Source organism: Astyanax mexicanus, chromosome 8, assembly GCF_023375975.1.
Source record: "Astyanax mexicanus isolate ESR-SI-001 chromosome 8, AstMex3_surface, whole genome shotgun sequence".
In the NCBI taxonomy this organism is placed as follows: domain Eukaryota; kingdom Metazoa; phylum Chordata; class Actinopteri; order Characiformes; family Acestrorhamphidae; genus Astyanax; species Astyanax mexicanus.
The window spans coordinates 41175164-41198644 of NC_064415.1; the positions used below are offsets into that span (position 1 = coordinate 41175164).

General features: G+C 36.7%; 1 protein-coding gene across 1 annotated transcript; it reads right to left on the reverse strand.

Moving 5' to 3' along the window:
* Nucleotides 1–15: 15 nt before the first annotated feature.
* Nucleotides 16–21445, reverse strand: clul1 (clusterin-like 1 (retinal)). Its single transcript, XM_022678038.2, has 9 exons — nucleotides 21373–21445; nucleotides 14921–15066; nucleotides 13547–13695; nucleotides 10737–10907; nucleotides 6574–7009; nucleotides 5262–5384; nucleotides 2978–3192; nucleotides 1022–1188; nucleotides 16–31 (listed from the first exon to the last, which is right to left on the reverse strand). Exons 2-9 carry the CDS (start codon nucleotides 15021–15023, stop codon nucleotides 16–18), a joined length of 1380 nt encoding a protein of 459 aa, XP_022533759.2. The 5' UTR covers nucleotides 15024–15066; nucleotides 21373–21445.
* Between the last annotated feature and the right edge of the window lie 2036 nt (nucleotides 21446–23481).

Sequence of the window (23481 nt, forward strand, 5' to 3'; positions counted from 1 at the left end):
CTCCTGCAGGCAGCCTCAAGCATCTTCCTGCCTAGAATCAGAAATAAGACAATGTTAAAAACATCAGCTACGTCCACATCTATTAGCTATAATTCAAAATATAAAAAGTATGTTTTTGGATTCCTATCATACAGGGCCCTTCAAAAGTGTTGGAACAGTGAGGCCAGTCACTTTATTTGAGCTGTAGACTAAAAACATTTGAATTTGACAATAAAAGATGAATATGAGACAAAAGATCCACATTTCTGCTTGTTGGTCATGTTGGACAGATCAGGAAAACATGGACAACAAAACCCACATGAGAGTCACATGTTCCAATACTTTTGCTCATAAAGAAAAATTAGTGCGTTCAGACAGAAGGAGCTATCTTCTAAACTATATATCAGATCATGATGTAAATACCAGGAAATAAAAGCTGAAATGTTGATTTTTTGTCTCATATTCATCTTTTCATGTCAAACCCAAATGTTCCCAGTCTACAGCAGAAAATAAGGGATCAGCCTTTTTGTTCAAATATTTTTGGAGGGGACTGTACTTATTAATCCCAGAGGGAAATTCAAGGCATCAAGTAGTAGACCCATATTGTACACAGAAGATATAAGTAATAATAGAAGCATAATGATGTAAAGATAGCAATAAAACATAAAATATAAAAGTAGAAATACTCTACTTTTATTGACTAGATGTCAACAAACTTGTTGGTTTATGTTGATTGTTCCTAAACCTTATTTTTTTTTTTGTAAGGACATTACCTGTTAAAGATGACCCGTTTTTCCAATTATTTTTCTGTTTTTTTTATAGGATCATCCATGGTACCTTTTTTAATTTTATGTGATGTTGTATGTTGTAAAATTAAAAAAGGGTTCCAAAACTTGTCCTACAATGTATACCCAACGTTGGTGTTACTAATTTTAACCTTAGTGTTCTAGGGTTAAATTGACTGCTCAGATGTCATTTTTATGGTGCTTTAAAGCATCTGTAGTTGGTATTTTGCAGCAGTCATGTTGAGTTATGGACCTACCTGGACTTATACAGCCCCAGAGCCTCATGAGCCACATACTGGATGAAGGCGGGGTCCTGTAGCTGCAGTCCTGCAGGCACACTGAGGGAAAGAGGTGGAGCGTTCAGGATGTTCACCTCCACCTTGGTTTCTGCTGCTGGCATGTTAGCATCCTCTTCAGTCACCACCTGAAAGCACAGCATGGCTCAATTTTTTTTTCTGATTTTTTTCCCCAACTATCTCCCAATTTTGGTTGTCCAATTGTCCCACCCCTTTGTGCGTCCCCATCACCAGTGACACCTGTAACCCTAGGAGGATGCAGACGAGCACACGCCTCCTCCGACACGTGTGAAGTCAGTCACCCCTTTTTACGAGCTGCTGCTGATGAATCATTACCTGAGCAGTTAGCTCGCTCGGAGGAAAGCACAGCGGCTAGGCTCCGATAGATCCACTCACAGATGCCTCGTGATGCCTGGTACCACCTTTGACCATGAGCATTGGAAGAAAAGCGCCATCTACCCCCAACTGGCCTTGCTCCCTCTGGGCGCCAACAGCTGATGGCAGAGCTACATGAACGGGATTCGAACCTGCGACCTCCCGCTCATAGTGGCAGCGCATTAGACCACTGGACCACTCGGCGCCCTATAGTCTCAGTTTTGCACTGGCTTTAATCTGTCCTTCCTTTTTTAACCCAACATCCTAATTGTAGTCACTTCCAATTCCTTTCAATTCCACTTCCAATTCCTACCAACTACTACCCCTTTATCTACTATTCCACCTGTTCAGGCAGGGTAAAAAACTTTTTTGCCCCCCTCAAAGGGACATTAGGATCTACAAAAGCCATCCATCACATTATATCAAAATGCTGTTAGTGCATCATCATTAGACTGTTAAATGTGTTTGGAGGAGAGCACTCAGTTCTGCTACATCTCCGCGTGTGGTAAAATGCGTTTCAGTCATTAGTTGGGCGTGGGTAGCGCGGATTAGACGAAAGTTGGGTCAAACTTGTTTAAATAATAAATTAGAGCAAAAAAAAAAACGCTTTAACGTTGACTGCCGTAAAAAATACCATCTACGCATACGCCACCATTTTGTTGAGGAAAGCGGTGGGATTTCTCAGACCGGTTTGGCATCGAGCAGAGAACCTACACTCTAGTCTGGACCCAGATGCTATGCAATCCAGACCCTCCAGAACCTCTAACTATTAAACTATTGAGGACTATTTTACTTGACTGAGTTTTTATTTTAACATAACTTTTATATAACTTACAGTACAAGTTTAACAGTGTTCCACATGATTCTAGCAAATTGTATGACATACAGGAAAAAGACAAGAAACAGTGGTCATAGAAGAATTTGCAACCTCTGAAAAAATTATAGTGTAGTTTTTAGTCTTTCAACAAGCAGTTTTCAAACATTATATATATTTATTTCAAATTTTCTCCCATTTTAGCTAGACCAATTGTCCCACCTAGCTGCAAGTCAGCTGTTTATTCCTCATCACTAGTGATGCCACAAAATCAGGAGGGCGAAAACTAGCACATGCCTCCTCCGTTACATGTGAATCAGTCACCGCCTCTTTTTGAACTGCTGCTGATGCAGCATTGGCGAGTAGCATCACAGTGCTCTCGGAGGAAAGCGCAGCGACTCGGTTCTGATACATCAGCTCACAGACGCCTTGTGCTGATCGACATCACCCTAAGAGTGATGAGGGGAAAGAGAGCCATCTACCCAGTTTCTAAAAGCTGATTGCAAGCTGCATGACTGGGATTCGAACCAGTGGTTCTCCCGATCATATTTGCAGCACTTTAGACCACTCAGCACCAGGAGAAAACTTATTAAGGACTTTTTTTCAGGCGCACAATTTTTTGAAAGCAAGTAATTCATCAAGTTCAGTGTACTTGTACAACTTGGATACTTGTTGTGAATTGGATGGTTTTGAACATCAGTGGATCCGTTTTCTCTCCTCCTGCTCACCCTGGTGATGCTGAAGATGTTCTCTGGCGTGGTGTTGTCGTGGACCAGCTCAGCCACCCAGTCGAACTCTGCAGCCATGTTGTTAAGCCAGCCCACAGTGTCCTCGGTGTGACGCTGCGCGATGCCCAGCACCTCCTCATACTGCTGCTTAGAGACCTCCAGCAGCTCCGACACCTCGTCTAGCTCAACGTGCAGCTCCCGTACACTCGGACACTCTAATAAACACACACACATACACACACACACACAGACTGAAAGATCAGCAATTCTGTAGCTTTACACACTAGAGCTATATGACTATAACGGTTTATAACAACTACTTTGATTAATTACAACAATATTCTGTGATCAATGACTTTTAAGTGCACTTCTTCTTCTTAAGATTTAAGCATTTGATAATGGATTTTTAAATATAAATATAAATAAAAGATTTGATGTTAGATAGGCAAAATTTAAATATATTTATTTTTGTAGTGCTAATCACTTAAAAAATAATCACATGATTCACAACAATATTCTGTGAATCCTGGTACTTCCATGTTAATCTTTAAATAAAACCATTAACGTGTGGTAATGTGATTAGTTTGTGGGAAAAAGGCGGTACAATTACTAGATGAATTGCATGCATTAACACGTTAATGTGGACAGAATTAATACATAATTTTAAAATATTCATTAATTAGTGTCTAAAGCAGGAGCATATATATTTTTTGTATACTGCTGCACGAGATACTATACGTGCATGCAAAGGGAATTCAAAAGAAGATGTTTCACAGTCAATGCTGCGTGCCCACAAATTGGATTAAATCATTTTGCAGTCTAGGACCACATATGAAAGTGACTTAAATCCAGTTTAAAAAGTTCAGATTTGGCATGTTCACACAGCCCTGAAAATCTGACCTGTTTCACACTATGTAAAAAAAATCACGCTTGAGTCAATTTAGTCTGGCAATGTGAATTTAGCCAAAGTTTGTTCTTAAGTCAAAACATTGTTTTACTTTTGCCACAGTAAAAGCCTCCTCTTATGGAAAAACTTTGGTCTACATATTGCGACCTTATAGTGAGAATGTGATAGCATTCAGCCATACAGTCATATGATAAAGTTTGGGCACCCCTATTAATCTTATTAATTTTTAGTTCTAAATATTTGGGTGTTTGCAACAGCCATTTCAGTTTGATATGTCTAATAACTGATGGACACAGTAATATTTCAGAATTGAAATGAGGTTTATTGTACTAACAGAAAATGTGCAATATGCATTAAACCAAAATTTGACCGGTGCAAAAATATGGGCACCCTTATCATTTTATAAATTTGAATACTCCTAACTACTTTTTACTGACTTACTGAAGCACAGAATCGCCACAAACAGAGTCGCCTGAGGTGTGCTTTTGCTTTTGCACACCTCAGGTGACTCTGTTTGTGGCGTGCTTGCAGAAATGGCTTCTTTCGCATCACTCTCCCATACAGCTTCTCCTTGTGCAAAGTGCGCTGTATTGTTGACCGATGCACAGTGACACCATCTGCAGCAAGATGATGCTGCAGCTCTTTGGAGGGTAACCATACTTTTGCACCGGCCAAATTTTGGTTTAATGCATATTGCACATTTTCTGTTAGTACAAAAAACCTCATTTCAATCCTGAAATATTACTGTGTCCATCAGTTATTAGATATATCAAACTGAAATGGCTGTTGCGAAAACCCAAATATTTAGAACTAAAAATGATTAAGATTAATAGGGATGCCCAAACTTTTTCATATTACTGTATATTTACTATTCTACATAAATTAGTAGTATTTCTTTTGTGTAAACACACCAGAGTACATCAATAAGCTCTAGGGGCAGGATTTTGATGTATTTTCACCAATATTGTCAGTAATGTACTGTCATGGCCAAAATGTTGCCATATTTTGACTATATTTTGGTGCATTTACTGACAATATTCTTTGGCAGCAAATGCACAATTTATTATTAATACCTAGACATTTGTTGCAATTGTAAATTGTAAAAACTGTTCATCCAGACAAAAATATATCTATATCTATTATATATTATATATCTATTATATATTGGTAATAAAACTATGGCAAAAATGTAACTTGACAAGCACAGTGTATGTTGTACTTGATTGTGGTCAAGCTTAGTCATAATGTTTATCTATCCTGGTCAGTTTAATGCTTGCTTGTAAACCAGCTAAACGTTTAAATGACATTTTCATTAAGAGGCTAAATATTCACCAAATGTGTATTTGTATACTTTGTGTGCTATGTTCCTGAAATTACCAGCGAGCAGGGTTCCCTGGCAGGCTTCACACTTGTTCTGGAGCTGCCAGCACTCTGCAGACTGTCTGCGCAGATCTCTGCAGAGCTTCCTCTTGTGGAAGAACACTGGAAACAGCTGCTTCTCTGAAACATACAGATGGATCACTAAATATACTATATAAAATAGATTCTTTAGTCAAAGCAATGGCTCTTAAAAAAAACTATGACAACACAAAGACCCATTTGGAAATTATCATATGGTACATCACGAACACCTTTTATACAGGCCTCCACTAATGTAATGAGTAATACATCAACCATAACATTAATACCACATAATACTTTGTAGATTCCCTTTGTCCCACTTTAACAGCCTTGATCCATTGAGGTTTGGACTCCACAAGACCTCAAAAGGTTGAGGATTGTGGTGATTGGTGGAAACTTCACTCTGGAACTCAAGCAGACCTCCTCCAGACTCTGCTCCCTTGATTTTCAAATGAAATGTAAAATTTACTGATGATCAGTGATGGTTTAGAGAGACATGTCATCTGCTGGTGTTGATCCACTGTGTTCAAAAGTCCAAAGTCAAAATCTTACAGCACTTCATGCTTTCCCTCTGCTGACAACCTTTATTGAGATTGGGATTTCATTTTCCAGCAGGAAATGGCACAAAGCCCACACTGCCAAAAAGACCAATTGGTTTTGTATAATATTCTATTTTTTGAGACTGGTTTTAGGGTTTTCATTGTCTGTAAGACATAATCATCAACAATAAAAGAAACAAACACTTAAAATATATCACTCTGTGTGTAATACATCTATATAATATATGAGTTTCACATTTTACACTGAATTACTGAAATAAAGTAACTTTCCAATGATATTTAAATTATTTGGGATGCACTAGTATATGCATGCCTTTTGCAACAGCAGTTGTTCTCCAGCTTTTTAAACCATGTACCCCCAAGACCAAACTGAAACTTCCAAGTTCCACCTACTGGGGCATCTATTTGGACCTTGCCTGCTTTAGAAATCGTCAATTTTTCATTAAAGTTTCTGGTTAATGCAGTATGATTACTGAGACATCTCTAAAGAGTGTGAGACAACATACAACATTGATTATTATGGCATTAATCTTAATGCAGAAACTATTAGGAAATTTGGAATTCCACAGGGTTCTATGGTAGGGCCTAAGAAATTATTGTTAATTATTACAGTACTGTAGTTAGAAGGGTGAGAAACTTGTGTATGGGCTTAAATACCCATATTACCAGATTGGGTTTATGGATTTCTCAAAAAATCAATGATTCTAAACCTTTAAACCATATCGTACCTCTTTCTTTCTCTGCCTCCTCCAATGCGCTGTGCACGTTGCCAAACGCCTGGGTGACCACTGCACTGAACTCCTCCGTCAAACTCCTTCCAAAGTCAAAGAAGGATTCCAGCACGTCATCCAAGCCCACACCTTGCAGGTAGGCAGAGTCCAGGTCATCTCCAGGCATAGGGATGAGCGCCACACTGTCCTCCGCCTCCTGAAGCTCTGGAACGAAGGCCTTCCGCAGCGCCTGGTCCAGCTGCCTATGGAAGCGGGACACCAGCACCATGCTACGGTTCACCAGGTTGCCCACCTTAGTCAGCAGGGAGCTGAACGACTCCTCGATCTTCACAGCATCCAGTTCAGGGCTCCCATCACTCTGGTTCATTTCAAGCTCATCCCGAGAATCTCGCGAGCCAAAGCGGGCACTCACCCTGCGGAAGAAGCCTGTTAGCTGAGAGAGGGAGAGAATTTTAAATGTCTGGATCAAAAAGATTGTGAATAATTGCTAAAGTATTCATATCGCTTAAACGTTTTCGCATTTTTTAAATCTTAAAATCACAAACTTAAATGTATTCTATTGAGATTTTAAGTGACAGACCAACACAAAGTAGCATGGTTTTAAAAATTTCTATCAAATAAATATATGAAAAGTGTGATGTGCAAAAGTATTCGTCCCCTCTATATCAATCCTTAGTAGAGTCATCTTTCGACGCAGCCGATCTACCAGCTTTGCGCAGCTAGAGACTGAGATTTTTGCCCCATTCTTCTTTGTAAAATTGCTCAAGCTCAGCGAGGTTGGATGGAGAGCATCTGTGAACAGCAATTTTCATGTCTTGCCACAAAAGCTCAATGGGATTTAGGTCAGGACTTTAACTTTAACACCTGAATATTATTTGATCTAAATCATTCCACTGTAGCTCTGGCTGTATATTTAGGGTCATTGTCTTGCTGGAAGGTGTCTTTCCAGTCAAGTCTTTGGCAGCCTCCAACAGGTTTTCTTCCAGTATTGTTCTGTATTTATCTCCATCCATCTTCTCATTTACTCTAAGCTTCCCTGTCCCTGCTAAAGAAAATCATTCCCATGATGCTGCCACCACCATGTTTCACAGTGGGGATGGTGTGTTCAGGGTGATGAGCAGCATTACTTTTTTTTGTTTCACCACACATAGCAATTCGCAGTTAGGCCAAAAAGTTAGTCTGACCACAGCACCATCTTAAACATGTTTGCTGTGTCTCCTATATGGCTTGTGGCAAACTGCAAATTACATTTCTTACGTCTTTCTTTCAACAAATGTTTTCTTCTAGCCACTCTTCCATAAAGGGCAGATTTCTGGAGTACACGACATATAGTTTACTTGTGAACAGATTCTCCCACCAGAGCTGTGGATTTCTGCATCTCCTCCAGAGTGACTATGGGCCTTTTGGCTGCTTCTCTGAACAGTGTTCTCCTTGATTCCTAAGTGTAGCCATGCCAGTTACCACTTTGAGCTGCCTTACCTTGATTCACCCCAGACAGCAAATGTACACTGCTTTGAGCTAGCTCTGATATAGATATTATTCTATATTAGGTGGGTCTTTATTAATACATGATGTTATTTAGGAGTATTAATTCACAGGGGGCTGAATACAAATGCACACTTTTCAGATTTCTTAAAAGTATATGATTTTCTTTTAACAAATAATTGATACTTTGTGTTGGTCTATCACACATCAGATTTGCTGGCAGTCTGAATTTAGCCTTAGAGCAGGGAAGTCAGCACACTTTACTGGACTCCAGCCACCATTGCAGATCCCTGATCTAGACTTCTCTTTTATTCTGGCACCAAAATGGTGCAACAAAGTTCCCCTGGGTCTCAAAACAGCTGAGTCAGTCTGAGTTCTCAACTGCAGACTAAGGGTCCATCTGTTTTAGAAGCACTAAATTCAGCACTAATCTTGTACTGATTGAAAGCTTCTGATTGCACTTAAGTGCCTTACTTTCATATATCTGATATTCAGGCACTCTCTATCTTTTTAAATAAAAAAAATAGTTTGGTTTGCTCTTGATTAGAGATACAAAATGATATTGAATTTACAGTGCCCTCCAAACGTATGGGAACAGTGAGGCCAATTCCACTTTTTCTGCTGTAGACTGAAAACATTTGGGTTTGATATTAAAAGATGAATATGACAAAAAGATTAACATTTCAGTTTTTCTTTCCAGGTATTTACATCTGGATCTGATACACAGTTTTAAAGATATCACTTTTGGTCAAAACACACTTTTTTCTAGCAAACAAAAGTACTGGAACAGATCAACTTAAAATCGATTAAAGTGAAAAAGACTTAATATTTAGTTGCAATATCTGCATCATGTATGTGACCAGTTACTGGCACTCACTTCTGTTTCTTTTTATGTTTTGATTAACAGGAATGAGTTTTTAGCATAGAATTTGCAAAAACATGAGAAATATATAAATGGTGGCTATGCTAATAGCATGAGGACAGTAAGCACATTTTAGTGATTTTCCCAAACTATTTAAAAATAAACTAATAACATCTAGTAATTAATTAGGTAATTAGATTAGGTAACAGGAATGAGTTTTGAGATTGACCTCCTCAGAGTTACAATAAAATAAAAATACAGAAAAACTAATGAGGGAACTTAATGTTGTTCCATGAACTCCCCATGAGGAACCAGCTGATGTCACTTCCTGTTGTAGATGTGACTTGTAGAATGTTCCAGATGTTTCAGATGATCCGGGTAATGTGTTACGGTAACAGGACTGAGTGAAACCCATGGACACAACTAAAAGTGTTTTTTAATGTATTCTCTTAAATATTATCAATTAATTATAATATATATATATATATATATATATATATATATATTTTTTTTTTTTTTAAGCAATTTGGAGTCACACAACAATGCAAAAAAAACATATTTGAAGGCTTTTAATTATTATATTTTATGGTAATGTTTATGTATAGTTTTTATAAATGTTGTAATTACATATATTACTTTTGCAATTAGATGAATGTACAAGACACTATGCTTAATAATAAAATGTATTTTACAGTTATTTTTGTGGGACATTCCAGGATTTTGGTACCTGTCCCTGTCCCACCACTTAAATTTTAAATGTATGTATCCAAAATATCTAAATGACTATTTTTTGTGAAAAATGTACTTGTTATAAGGCAAACTGTAAAATATGGTGGAAAAATAAGCTCCTTAGATATTATTCAAAAGACAGAATACCTTTGGATCGTTTTCTCTTGTCCCAGACATTGGGTGACCAACTCCTTTGGCAAATTTAACAATTAAAATAAGCTCTAAATAAATGACTTCCTCTTGTATATTGTTGATATGCATCTCCTTTACTTATGAAAACAACTTCTTTGGTCTACATTGTATTGCATGTTACAGTTTTTATGCTATTATGCGTGCATGTATGCAACCCTGTTACCATAAGGAATTTTACCTGGCAGAGAAAGAGTTAAAAATATTTGTCTACTGGCACAAAGGAAGTGACATCACAAGGACATTTTCTGCCCACATGACAAGACCAAGAGTAAGTGCTCTAACAAAATATGTTTGTCCAAGTTGTGTGTGTCACACAGTGAACGCAACCCTGTTACTCATATTGTAAGACTAATAATGAGCAGAGTCTAAATTTACTTTATATACTTTTATAACCATGTTTGTCCTTGATCTTGAATAAATAGCTAAATTTTACAGTTAGCATCTGTTCCTGGGTTAAACCACAACTTAGCCTAGATTTGCAACCCTGTTACTCGCAACCCTGTAAATATATTGCATAATCTAATTAAAAAAAATGCTTTGATACCTGAGCTTGACGAATCAAACTTTTTGATAGTTTATTACCTGTATTTAATAAATATAGGACTAAAAATGATCAAATTGAAGATCAAATTTTCAGAAGTGACCACCCCTGAAATGTACCAAAATCCTGGAATGTCCCTTGTGTCTTTTTTGATGTAATTTCCTGGGCACACAAATGGCACCAATTTGGCTAAATATGCTGAATATATATATATATTAAAATCTGTTAACAAAAACAGAGGGCTGTGCGCTTTTCATATTGTGCATTTGTTTCTGGCAATATCTACACTCTAATCTTGCACATTTTGTACAGTAAAGCATGGCTGTGAGGAAAGCTTAGTCCACATCATACCTTATTGGAGAATGTGGCGAAGCCGCGCCGGCAGCTGTTGGTGTAGAAGTTCTTGCAGGTGTCCTCCAGACAGGGCCTGCACTCCTCCCAGGCAGACTTCAGACTGTCCTTACAGTGCTGCTCTGCCTCATCCAACTTCTTTACCACATCCTCAGCCATCTCTGCTGCCCCCTGGTGAAAGTTACAAGCTCCTAACATCTCAACATAACATTCACTGTGCTCCATACCAAACACCATGAAGACTCATACTCTGTGACTTTTATTAAACCACAAGTATTAATATTAATCAGTAAATACATGCAAACCATATCAACTGGCTGGACTGTTCCTAATGTTTAACTGTAAGGGAAAAAACAGAACCCAGTGGTGCTTACGAGGAGTTTAAAGACTTTCTGGCAAGACGTTCTGTCTTAGCATTGTAGACTTTTAATATTCAACCGCTTTAATTTATCTCAAAGCAGCTACTTATCAAGGACTTCATGAATTCATAATGGTACAAAAGTCTGCTAATGCTTTTGAGTATTTGAGTAATTGAGTATTCAAGTGCTTTGGAAATCTGCAGTGATATTTTCTACACCTTATATCTATCTGAAAGGAGTAATAATGGATTCACAGCTCTTGTATGGTTATTAGGGCTGAAAAAATAAGAAATTGAACCCACTTCAGTTTCTGAATCAGTTTCTCTGATTTTGCTATTTATAGGTATATGTTTGAGTAAAATGAACATTATTGTTTTATTCAATAAACTAGACAACATGTCTCCCAAATTCCAAATAAAAATACTGTCATTTAAAGCATTTATTTGCAGAAAATGAGAAACGAGAAATTGAGCTTTCAGACCTCAAAACATGCAAAAAAAATTAAAGTTTTAAGAAATCATAAATCAATATTTTGTGAAATAACCCTGGTTTTTAATCACAGTTTTCATGCATCTTGGCATGTTCTCCTCCAACAGTCATACACACTGCTTTTGGATAACTTTATGCCGCTCCTGACGCAAAAATTCCAGCAGTTCAGCTTGGTTTGATGGCTGTGATCAACCATCTTCATCTTGAATTTACTCCAGAGATTTTCAATTAGATAAAATAAAATTTTCACGTGATGTTGAGGTACCCCATGGACTGGAAAAGTAACTCTACAGCATGTAAAATAGATGCTGTACCAAATATCAGTAGAAATATAATTCTAGTTTATGTCTTCAATATACAGTACCGGTCAAAACTTTAGAACTTTTTTATTTTCTCATCTTAGCAATGACTTTATCCTTTATTTTTTAACTTCACCTGTCAGACCTCTAACTCTTGTCTTTACTGCTGAATCTGAGATTTAGCCCAATGTTAAGCTTAGGTAAAGGCTGGCATTGTCATGTGTTTTTTTCCTGTAGCAGTTTTCTCCAGTTTCCAAGAGTCTTTTTTTTTAAGTACAGTACTCGCCGCTCTTTGGCTTCATCTGTAATTTCTCTAAAGAAAAGACTTATATTGTAAAAGTTTCAGAGTTATCTGTGTTTCTGTGTTTGTTTATAGTTATTATGATGAAAGTTCAGTAACACCATCTGTTCCAGCACTGCTTCACTACAAATTGCCTTTTTTTTTTGTTAAATGCATTTCCAAAGACCAGATCAGTTTTTTTTCTACTTACCTTAACTGTTAGCTAAAAATCACCCCCTCTTTTCTTAACAATATATATATATATATATATATATATATATATATATATATATATATATATATATATATATATATATATATATATATTGTTGTTGTTTTTTTACAATATACTTTTACACTATATTTTATTTAAAGTACTAAAATGACTTTTTTTCAGTTTTTAGTTCATTTGTTTTCCTTAAAGGCACTGGCAGCAACATTTTGTACATTGGATTTTGTAGAGCTTAAATGTCAAAACGGAAAAAATGGGGTGTCAGTAGTGTACAGTCCATCTTAAAACCCCTAGAGCAGGGGTGTCCAAACTACGGAGGTATTTTAAAAATAGAATGAAAGTTGGCCCGCTGTTAAGCAGGTTTTTATAATGTGAGATTCAAAGTTTGAACGCTAGGTGTCACAAACGGGCCAAAGAGTCTAAAAGCGGAGAGGGTGCGCACTTGTAGCGCAGAAAAACGGGCCAAAGAGTCTAAAAGTTGCCGTAATTAAGGAGTTTAATATTAAGAGACATCATGAAATTAAACATCAATTTTCAAAAATCTTAGTTTACACAACACTGTCAAAGATAAAGATAGTAAGTCAAGTAAAATGGTGTGTAAATGAAAATAATCAGGAAAAAGTATTATTTAAAATGCTATATTTCAGTATTTGTTTTATTACAGAGTCTTTGGCCCGTGACTTCAAATATATTTCTCCTTCTGGCCCCCAACAACAAAAGTTTGGACACCCCTGCCCTAGAGCTCTTATCTTATTTATTTCTCTCACTTTTTGAATTAAGTATGTTAAAGTCAAGTGGTTTAAACATTGTACTTTGATTCTACACCAATAAAATATGAAATATGTAATCGACACTACTATTAAACTAAACTAAATGTGGTTGGTGTGGCGAACCACCACATCTGCCAGTGAGCTAACCACCACATCGTGTGCGAGATTGTGGTTCAATTTCCATCCTGGGTGACTGAAAGCTGTGCTACATCAATAAGAGTCCTTGGACAAGACCCCTAACACCACATTTTCCCACCTTTATAGCAGAAACAACCTTGTTGCTCTGGATAAGCAAATCAGCTAAATGCCATAAAAAATATGTTTTTAGTTAATCAGGAACTGATCATTTTTTTCCTTATCCATTCACTACTGACCACTAACCTTCTTCTTCTCTCCACTGTTCCGGAGGGACTTCATCAGGTGCTCGTGCTTCTCCTCGTTTCTGGCCATCACCTCTTTCATCTGCTTAACACCATAGAGGGCTCTCCTTACCTCCTCATCCACAAGCTTCTCTCCTTCTAAAGACAGTCCTAAAACACATATACAGCATTCAGCAGCATACTGTTAATACGCTTCAGTCATAAAAGCATGTCATTATTTTTTTTCCCAAATATCTTGCTATTCGTATTTTATTCATGGTAACCTATGAAAGTCTATATCAGGGGTATTTCATTAGAATTCAGTTTGGTCCAGTTCGAGAAAATTTCATCAGGCTAAGGTTCGGACCGTCGCCAATGTTAACTTGTGTTATAATTCAGTGTTTTATTCTGTTTACCGAAGAAGCCTTTAGAAGTTCTGTCAGTGTTTTATCAAGAGACAAAACAAATTACACATACTAGTATATTTCAACAATATTTATTGTTTTGAAAAGGCCTGTCACAATAATTACATTATCAACCTATCATAAAATAAATGGAAACATCCTCAATAATTTAACATATCGAGTCTAATAATGTGAATCTGTATGTTCACTTTGTTTCAAAATGTTATATTTATTCTATTTGATTTTATTTATATGAGATTTAGGCCTGCCTGTCATAATAATAATTACATAAATGATAAATCGTACAATATATGGAGAAATGTTTGCTGAATTTGGCCAAAATATCAGCTTTTTTTTTTTAAACAGTAGCTTTATTTGATTTAATATTATTACTGTAGCATACTTTCTTATGTTGTGATGGGGGGGGGGGGGGAGTCGCCAATGCTTTTTGTTCCCTGGAGGTTGCCTTAGTTATGAGGCAGGGTTGTTTTGGGAGCAAAGAGAGCACCTGGTCTATACACTGATCAGCCATAAAATAGTGTTCCAGTTGGACCATAGCAAGCAAATATATAATGCAACTAAAGTTGATGTGATGAAAGCAGGAAAAAATGGATAAGCTTAAGAATCTGAGCAACTTTGACAAAGATCAAACTGGAGGTCTAAAAGATTAGGTCAGAGGATCTCCTAAACACCAGGCAACTCTTTTCGGTTGTTCTTGGTATGAAGTGAAGGCATGGGCACCCAAGTCTCATCGACATTTTAGCAGCAGATGCCCCAGGACGCCTTCAGAGGTTTTGCCCTGTGTCTTGTCCTTCAAAGTCCATACCTTGACATATCATAGCTATTGTGGTTGGACAAAATGACCCCCCCCCCCCCCCCCCCCCCCCCCCCGAAAGTGGGTCATGGACAGCTTGGGAAAAAAAATTAATACATGAATAAGAAAATAAAAAATGTAAAATAATGGTGAGATGGTGTCAATAAGCCAGACTCACGTTTGAGAGTGTCCGCTGATACAGCTTTTGGATTGGGACCAGAGGCGGCCTGGAAAGCCTGCAGAGAGGCCAGCAAAGCCAGGGAGAACAGCAGTGCCCTCATCCTGTCCTCCTTCACAGCCTCTCCACACTGGAACTGTCTGTTTCTGAAGAAAGAACATTTGATTAGAACAGTTTATTTTGTAGCCTGATTAGTTATTTTTAAATCCTGCAGTGTCCTGATGAGTGTTGTGTCTTTCTCACTCTGCCACAGTGGAGCCACTGTATTATACCAGTAGTTTATCAATCTTTTTTTTTTTTAATTTAACTTCTATCTTATGTTATCTGGCTAATACAGAAGTCCTCCTTTAATGCAGAATCTAAACATCATTGGAATTATTTTAAAATAAGCAAACGCAAAGACTTAAAGGAGAACTCTGGTGTGAAATGGACTTGGGGCTCTGTTCACCCCCAGCATTCTGAAATACAGCACTTTGAGCCAATGCTCCCAACAGGCTTACAATACTAGTGATAGGGGCATAGAGTTGCCCATGCAAAGAAATCACTATTTTTACACACTTAACAAACTTAAAGTAGCTCCACACCTCATTTGTAAAATTGTCAGATGGCCCCAACATTTAAAATGAGGCACTAAGATCTTTAAAAGTGCACAGAAAAATAACTTTAAAAAAAAAACTTTATATATATATATATATATATATATATATATATATATATATATATATATATATATATATATATATATATATATATATATACACTTTACTTTTTTTTGTTTATGGTGGGCACCAAGTGGGCTCCTTTTTTCACTGCAGTAAAATAAGTCATTTACATTCTGAAAACTTATGAGCTTTGGAGACTCAAACAGAAAATTTGGAGAAGCTGCCTGTTTTCACTCTGCTCCATTTAATAGTTTCAGATCACTAAGAGAAATCAACCCCAAATTTACCAGCTTTGAAAATAGACATAAAAACAAGACAAACTTAATGAAATGAAATGAGCCATGTTCAGAATTTTTTTTTTAAAGTTCAGAAAAGCACCAATTTTAGACTTTTATTTGTTATATTTTGACAGTTGCAGACTGACTTAAATTTTTTTTACCAATTTTAACAATTAGGATTTTCGGTAACGTGTACTGTCAGACATGAAACCTTTTTATGTAATGCTTGAATAGAAATCCTCAAGATATAGGTGTGTAAAATTAGGCAGAATGTTGACAAAAAGGCTTGTTTGTTAATTCTCTTCACTACTCTGTCTAAAATTTTCCATCCTCAGAGAGCTCGAGCTATTTAAAAAAAATACTTATATTATTGTCCACAAAGGGGCGCTGCTCTTTAGTTTAAGAGGTCTGGAAAAGACCACAGCATTTCCTGCAGTTCTGTGCTGGTTGCACTAAAATTTGCAGCGTTATACTTAGCTTTATACTTATCTACACATTATGCATCCCCTTAAGATTTATGCATTTAGTCTTCTATTATATTTATCTGTCCAGCAAACTAGAAATGCCCACTCTAATACGTGAGTTACGTAGGCCTATTTTCTGAACAATGGAAGCAAACATTCTCAGCTGAGGAGCTGGAAAAGCTCAGGGGATCTTGTGGCCGTGAATTCCACTTTAACCTGAATCTGCTGTTTTGGCGGGCCATCAACAACACCAAGTCACCTGAGGGTGACCATGACGCACATCACAGCTGAGGACTTAAATATCTTCTTTAAAAATCCGAATGGGTTTCTTGGTTGTCAGGGTTCTACAGTGGCCTGCAAAAGTTTTCATACCCCACAAACATAAATATATTTTATTGAAATTTAATACCAACACAAAGTGGTATACAATTGTGAAGTGGAAAGAAAATGATGCATGATTCAAAACATTTTATACAAATAAAAAACTGTAAAAGTATTCAGCCCCCCTGAGTTAATGCTTTCTGGAACCACCTTTTGCTGTAATTACAGCTGCAAGTCTTTTAGGGTATGTCTCCACCAGCTTTTCACATCCAGTGACCGAACTTTCTGCCCATTCTTCTTTGCAAAACAGCTCAAGCTCAGTCAGATTAGATGGAGATTGTTTCTCAACAGCAGTTTTCAGATCTTGCCACAAATTCTCGATCGGGTTTAGGTCTGGACTTTGACTGGGCCATTCTAACACATGAATATGTTTTGTTTTAAACCATTCCATTGTAGCCCTAGCTTTATGTTTAGGGTCATTGTCCTGCTGGAAGGTGAACCTCTGCCCCAGTCTCAAGTCTTTTGCAGACTCCAACATGTTTTCTCCATCCATATTTAGCTCCATCCATCTTCCCAACTTCTCTGTCCCTGCTAAAGAGAAACAGCCTTAGAGTATGATGCTGGCACCACCATGTTTTACAGTGGGGATGGTGTGTTCAGAGTGATGTGCAGTGTTACTTTTTAGCCACACATAGCATTTTTCATTTTGGACAAAAAGTAAAATTTGGTCTCATCTGATCAAAGCCCCTTGTTCCACATGTTAGCTGTGTCCTCAACATGGCTTCTGGCAACCAGCAAATGGGACTTTTTAAGGTTTTCTTTTAACAATGGCTTTCTTCTTTCCACTCTTCCATAAAGACCACATTTGTGCAGTGCATGACTTATAGTTGTCTTGTGGACAGATTCCCCCACCTGAGCTGTGGATCTCTGCATTTCATCCAGAGTCACCATGGGCCTCTTGGCTGCATCTCTGATCAGCGCTCTCCTTGTTCGGCCTGTAAGTTTAGGTGAACAGCCTTGTCTTGGTAAGTTTACAGTTGTGCCATACTCTTTCCATCTCCGGATAATGGATTGAACAGTGCTTTGTGAGATGTTTAAAGCTTGGATATAGATTTACTGTCTTCTGAAAAATGCCATCATTGCGGTAGAGACTGAATAAGTGGGAGGTCTTCATGCAATACTCAGACAATACACCACACAACTCTGTCTGCATGGCACTGTCCAAGAAGGTAGCCTCTTCTAAAGCTGATGCACAATAAATCCTTCAGCAAACAGTTTGCTAACTAACTGGTGTGATATGACCTCAGGCTTATATGCAGACTCTGACAAAATCTGTACACTTTAGAGTAGCTGAATTTAGGAAGTAGCTGAGAATGTGTGTCCATAAAGTATTTTGCACACCATATTTTAAAACATAGCAGATCTTATGATTCCGATTGAAGAAAATCAATTTTTCTTATCCCTTGCTGAAATGACCTGGGACCCCGTGAATATTGTTGCAGCTCAACAGAGCAGTCGTACGCTAGAGCGAAAGCCTGTTAGAAATAACACCAAATGAGTATAGCTTTAAATGGCCTCCCTTCACCAGAGCTGAGAACATGACTGGATTTGCTACATAGCCATCTGTTGTCTGAACTGGCCCATCAGAAGACCTGGTACGGCTAATATTGTGAAACCAGACATCCTAAGTACATTCGCTGGCAAAATATTTACCTGTAGACAACTTATCAGCACTCCATTGTCAACAACTGTGGTGCTTGTGTTCTGTTCCTCTTACACAATAGATCATGATAGATTAGGTAAAAGCAGGACATTCGATTCTATCTATAGCAGCAGAGCTTAAGATAGCACTATGCTAAATGTAGCTAACCTTCTGTAAACAAGTAAAGCTAACAGTGCTCTAATGCTAGTTTATAAACGTACATTCTTACGTTTGGAGTCTATTTAGGATGCTTGTTTTTTTCTCTGGTTCAGTTTAATATAATGATTTTCCAAGATCTTATTTAAAAAGGATATTTCTCTTACTGCATATTTAGGACTAAAATAAATTAGCTCTGTTCTGATTAGTGATTAAATGTATTGATTTAGGAAAGTTAGTTTCATTATGTGATTATGTGACTAGTATCTGGATTGTAACTACATGCTTTTACACTTAATAGTTAAACGAGTCTCCAGTTAGTCAGACTGAAATCTGACTGTTGTGTGGAGCAAAATGCAGGGGCGTCGCCTGGCCTGGGCTGGAAAGTGAAGGTTTTATAGGTTTTAGATTGTGGCAGAAGTATAGAATTACTTCAGTACAACAGTGATCACACGGTTTCTATTAGTGTTACTCCATTAGTTTGTCAGGAATTCACCAAACGTGCAATAAAAACATGTGCTGAAGATTATTCTACAACAATTTATAATATGTCTACCATATTTAATATAACGGTAGTACTGTCCAGAAATGAATTAATTACAGTTGTGTAACTTGTGAATTAGAAATTGTTTAAGCTTTAAAGAATCCTTTGTAAAAAAAAAAAAAGTGTATTTAAGTATATTTTTTAAGTAAACTCAACATGGAAAAGTACATACTTTTTAAAATTAAAATATGTACTTAAATACATACTAAATGTTCTATTTTGGAACAAATTATGGCAATTTAAGTAAATTTCAGTTGTAATTAAGCTATAGTTATACACAACATAAAAGCATTAAATTGTGCTTGAGTGCTTTTTTCGTACAACTCCTGCGAAGTATATTGTAAATGTACTACTTTGCGTATTGATGCACATATATGCCACTATATATTTTTTTCTATCAACACAACATATAATTTAAAGCATATTGTTTAAAAATACATATTATGGAAAGACAGAGAAAGTATATTTAATCTCTATTTTCATAAAATATATTAAATTGAAATGCACTTTTATTATTCTTTACCTAATTTGAGCAAGTTTCTTTCCTTTTCACAAAGGATGGATCTTTTTATATAAGGCAAATGATGTTATTATTATTATTATTATTATTATTATTATTATTTAAAATACATTGTTGACACACTGTTTTGCAAAATTTATTACAGAAAAAGAATACTTGGGGAAACAACTCTGTGCCTTGTCTATTGTAAAAGCTGAATTGCTTTAAGTTAAAACTATAGTGGAGTGAAAAAGTATTGGACCCTTACAGATTTCCTTGTTTTTGCATTTTTATCATACTTACATTTTTCAGATTATCAAACAAACTTTAATATCAGACAAAGATAACCTGAGTAAATATAAAAATCACATTTTAAAATGTTGATTTCATTTATTAAGGGAAATAAACTATTCGAAGCAATCTAGCCCTTCTTGACAAAGTCCCCCCCCCCAAATAAATTAACTTTTAATAATTGCCTGATTACCGCCAGACCTGTAGAATCAATAAATCACTTAAACAGAGCCTGTCTGACAACATGAAGCAGCTAAAAGATTTAAAAAAACCAACATATTATGCCCCAATCGGTATTGAAAAGGTTACAAAGTCATATCTAAGCCTTTGGAACACTGATGAACATTCCCAGGAGTGGCCTGGCTGACCAATATTATTCCAAAAGGGCATGGACAACTCATCCAGGAGGTCACAAAAGAACCCAGAACAACATTTAAAGAACTACAGGTCTCACTCACCTCAGTTAAGGTCAGTGTTAATGATTCAATAATAACATAGAGACTGGTTGAAAAAGGTATCCATGAGAGAGTTCCAAGGCAACCAAGTTATTAGATTTAAGTGGCAAAGACTTTTTCACAGAGAGCTTGATTGGTTTGGATAGTTTTTTGTTCCTTATATAAATAATAAATAAATGTATAATTTAAACATGCTTTTTTTATATTTACTCAGGTTTTCTTTGTCTTATATTTTTCATTTATTTTATAATCTGAAAAATATCAGTATGACAAAAAAGCAAAAACAAAAAAAAACTGTAGGGGGCAAATACATTTTCACGCCACTGAACATATAATTCTCTTACAGAGATTAATTCATTTGCACTGTTATGACATGGCCAGAACCTTCTAACACTTTCTAACAATATATAAGTTTTAAATGCGTATTGGGTGTTTTCTAGCCTTGCATTTTTATGTGGTTTGATGTTTTTTATGTGGTTGGATACAGGATCTTAATTACCTAACTCTGGTGCAAGACATATTTTTTTAATTAAGATTAATATGATCATGGAAAACTTTACATAATAAACACGTAATGTCTAGGTGACCTTCTGTAGATTTAATATAAGGGTGTATTTAGTCTGTGTTCAGCTTTGTTTTGGTTAAAATGAAACCCTGGTGCTAAGTTCTGTTAGTGCGCTCTGTTAGAACAAGTAAAACGGCTGGCAAGAGAACCATAACAAGTGGTCTGGGTCTCAGTCTGGCTGCCAAAAATATCTGGTGTGGTTTGCTTGAATTATAAAAGCAACACGGAGCCAAAATGTCTTAAAATGTGACTTTTCTTTACATCCTCTCAATATGTGTCAAATGTCAGTGAGAACACTAACTGACCATTTAGGTGATTTGAAATAGAAATAAATAAGAAACTGGCGTAGAAGAAGCCAACTTCAGCCATGTTAACAAATCTCATTTTCTACTCTGGTCTGGACCAAGACCCTGGTCGAGCTGTATGCAAACTAAGATGAAAACATTAAAGCATTCCTCTGCTCAGCAGCATTATTAATCACTGTACCACAACACAGCATGAAGACCAATACTCACCAGAACCTTCTGATTGCTTCCTGTCTGTATGGAGTCTGTTGTTGTAAAGGTCTTTGCAGTATGTAGGGTGAGGGTGATGTTTATCTTTACCTGGACTCTTCTATTTATACTATGCTGAGCAAACGGCAATCCCATTAAGGCATTTAGGGCCTGCTGGTGATCTCTAATCCCGCAGTCAACACAGTGACTCATGCTTTTCCTCCTCTTCTTCTCTGTTTAACAATAAAAAAGACAGGTATTTCACAAACAAGGCAGCTAAGTGATGTGATCCAACCCAGACAGGAGGTGTAGTGGAAATACAAAGTACAATACTCTTCAAAGGTTCTGTGGCATTTGTGATTGGGGCTGAAACATTTGATAATAACGTGCATTAAGCAGTTCCAAGAAGAACAATTCAACAGATCCACTGGCAGCAAAATATCCCAGAGCACTGATGCTTCCACCACCATGCTTAACAGCTGATCACATGTTAATGCTACACTTTTACTTTTTAAAAACATACCTGTGGTCAGTGTGCCCAAACAACTGAATCTTTGTCTCGTCTGATCATAAAAACTCCAGAATGTTTATATATATATGGCTTTAAATCTATGATTATTCTTCTCAGATCTTTATTGAACTCTTTGGACTTTTCCACTGTGCACTATGTTAGGAAATCAAAAAGTGCTGTAAAACAAAGAATTTTTATGTTGGCAGACAGAAGTTACCAGATGTTGTCAGTTATGATCACTAACAGGAAGTTAAGTGGCCTTGGCAAGTTAAAAGACATTTTTGACCAGAAGCTTGACCACCACTGAATAATAATTTATAGTTATGTACACTATAAAAATGAAAAAGTTGAGAAAGCTCAAAATTTTGAGGCATCTTACTGCACTACATTTTTGAGTGTGTGATGCCAACTAGAAATCTTTAGGTCACATCATTCATTTTTCATATGCATAAAAATGTTATTGTTAAGTCTCACCAACTTAACATGTTTTACATAAATTAAACTCACATAATGAGCACAACACTATAGTTTTATCAACTGAGAATTTTGGACTATTGTGTATATGTCTTATTGTCAGTCATATATACGGTGGCCGAGTCACAACACAACGGAATTTTCCCGGGGACCTTAAAAGATGCTGTACCAGCTGTATACAAAGGACAATAAGTGGCAAACAAGCTTCTGAAATGTAAGTTATGTTTATTACCTGTGATTACCACGGTTGTGTGCATATTATTAAAAGTTCTGCTTCACCAAACGCCTGTTTGGACTTATTGTCCTTTGTACACATAGTGAAGTCCGAGACGTTACTGAAGACGCAGCTTAGCTGGTACAGTATCTTTTAAGGTCCCCCGGGAAAATTCCGTTGTGTTGTGACTCACTTCCGTTGTGTTGTGGTTCTATTTGCAGCGTGTTTTTCTATTTGCTGCGCCTGTGTTGTAATTTTGATGGATGTGTTTTATGCTTTTGCAGCGCTTTTCAATTTGCACTGCGTTGGGCTTTCTCGGCCACCATACATATAAGCTTGCAGTAATGCAAATAAGACCAGCTGGACACTGCCAGCATTCAGTCACACTAAGCAACACAAAACACAGTAACCTTCTCTTACAACTTTAACACTGAGGCCAGACAGTTAACTATTTTATAACACATAAATCCCAAGAGAAAGCAGCAGCCTGTGGGGAATGATACACACTGATGGTGAGTGAGAGATGGGAGGACACACCCAATATGCAAATAGTGTGACCAACATCAGGTACAATCCCCTGCAGAATTGCTCAGTAGACCCCTTTAAACTAAAGTTTAGTTAGACCAACATTTAACAAGAAACTTATTAATGTTAGTTGAGGCAACTAATTTGCTATAGCTTGCAATTCAATATTTCTTGTTCAGCTGACTTAAAAATCACAAAATCAAACAAAAGGTTTTGTTTTTTACAGTGTATCATTTTGTCCATATACTGACTTCAAATTGTTTTTAATTAAATAATAAAAAGCTCTAACTCTAAAAAAAATATTAAAATCTCAATATTTTCATGAAATTAACTGCCATGTTGGGTGTGTGGAAAATTTGGCCATAATCAAACTGGTCATTATTATAGAATTATTAACTAGTAAGTA

Coding starts and splice junctions, on each gene's coding strand:
- clul1 (XM_022678038.2), bottom strand. CDS start 15,023: ATGAGGGCACTGCTGTTCTCCCTGGCTTTGCTGGCCTCTCTGCAGGCT. Junction 7,010..10,736: donor TCGCCACATTCTCCAATAAG/GTATGATGTGGA, acceptor TCCCTCTCTCAG/CTAACAGGCTTCTTCCGCAG. Junction 5,385..6,573: donor GGAGGCAGAGAAAGAAAGAG/GTACGATATGGT, acceptor TGTATGTTTCAG/AGAAGCAGCTGTTTCCAGTG.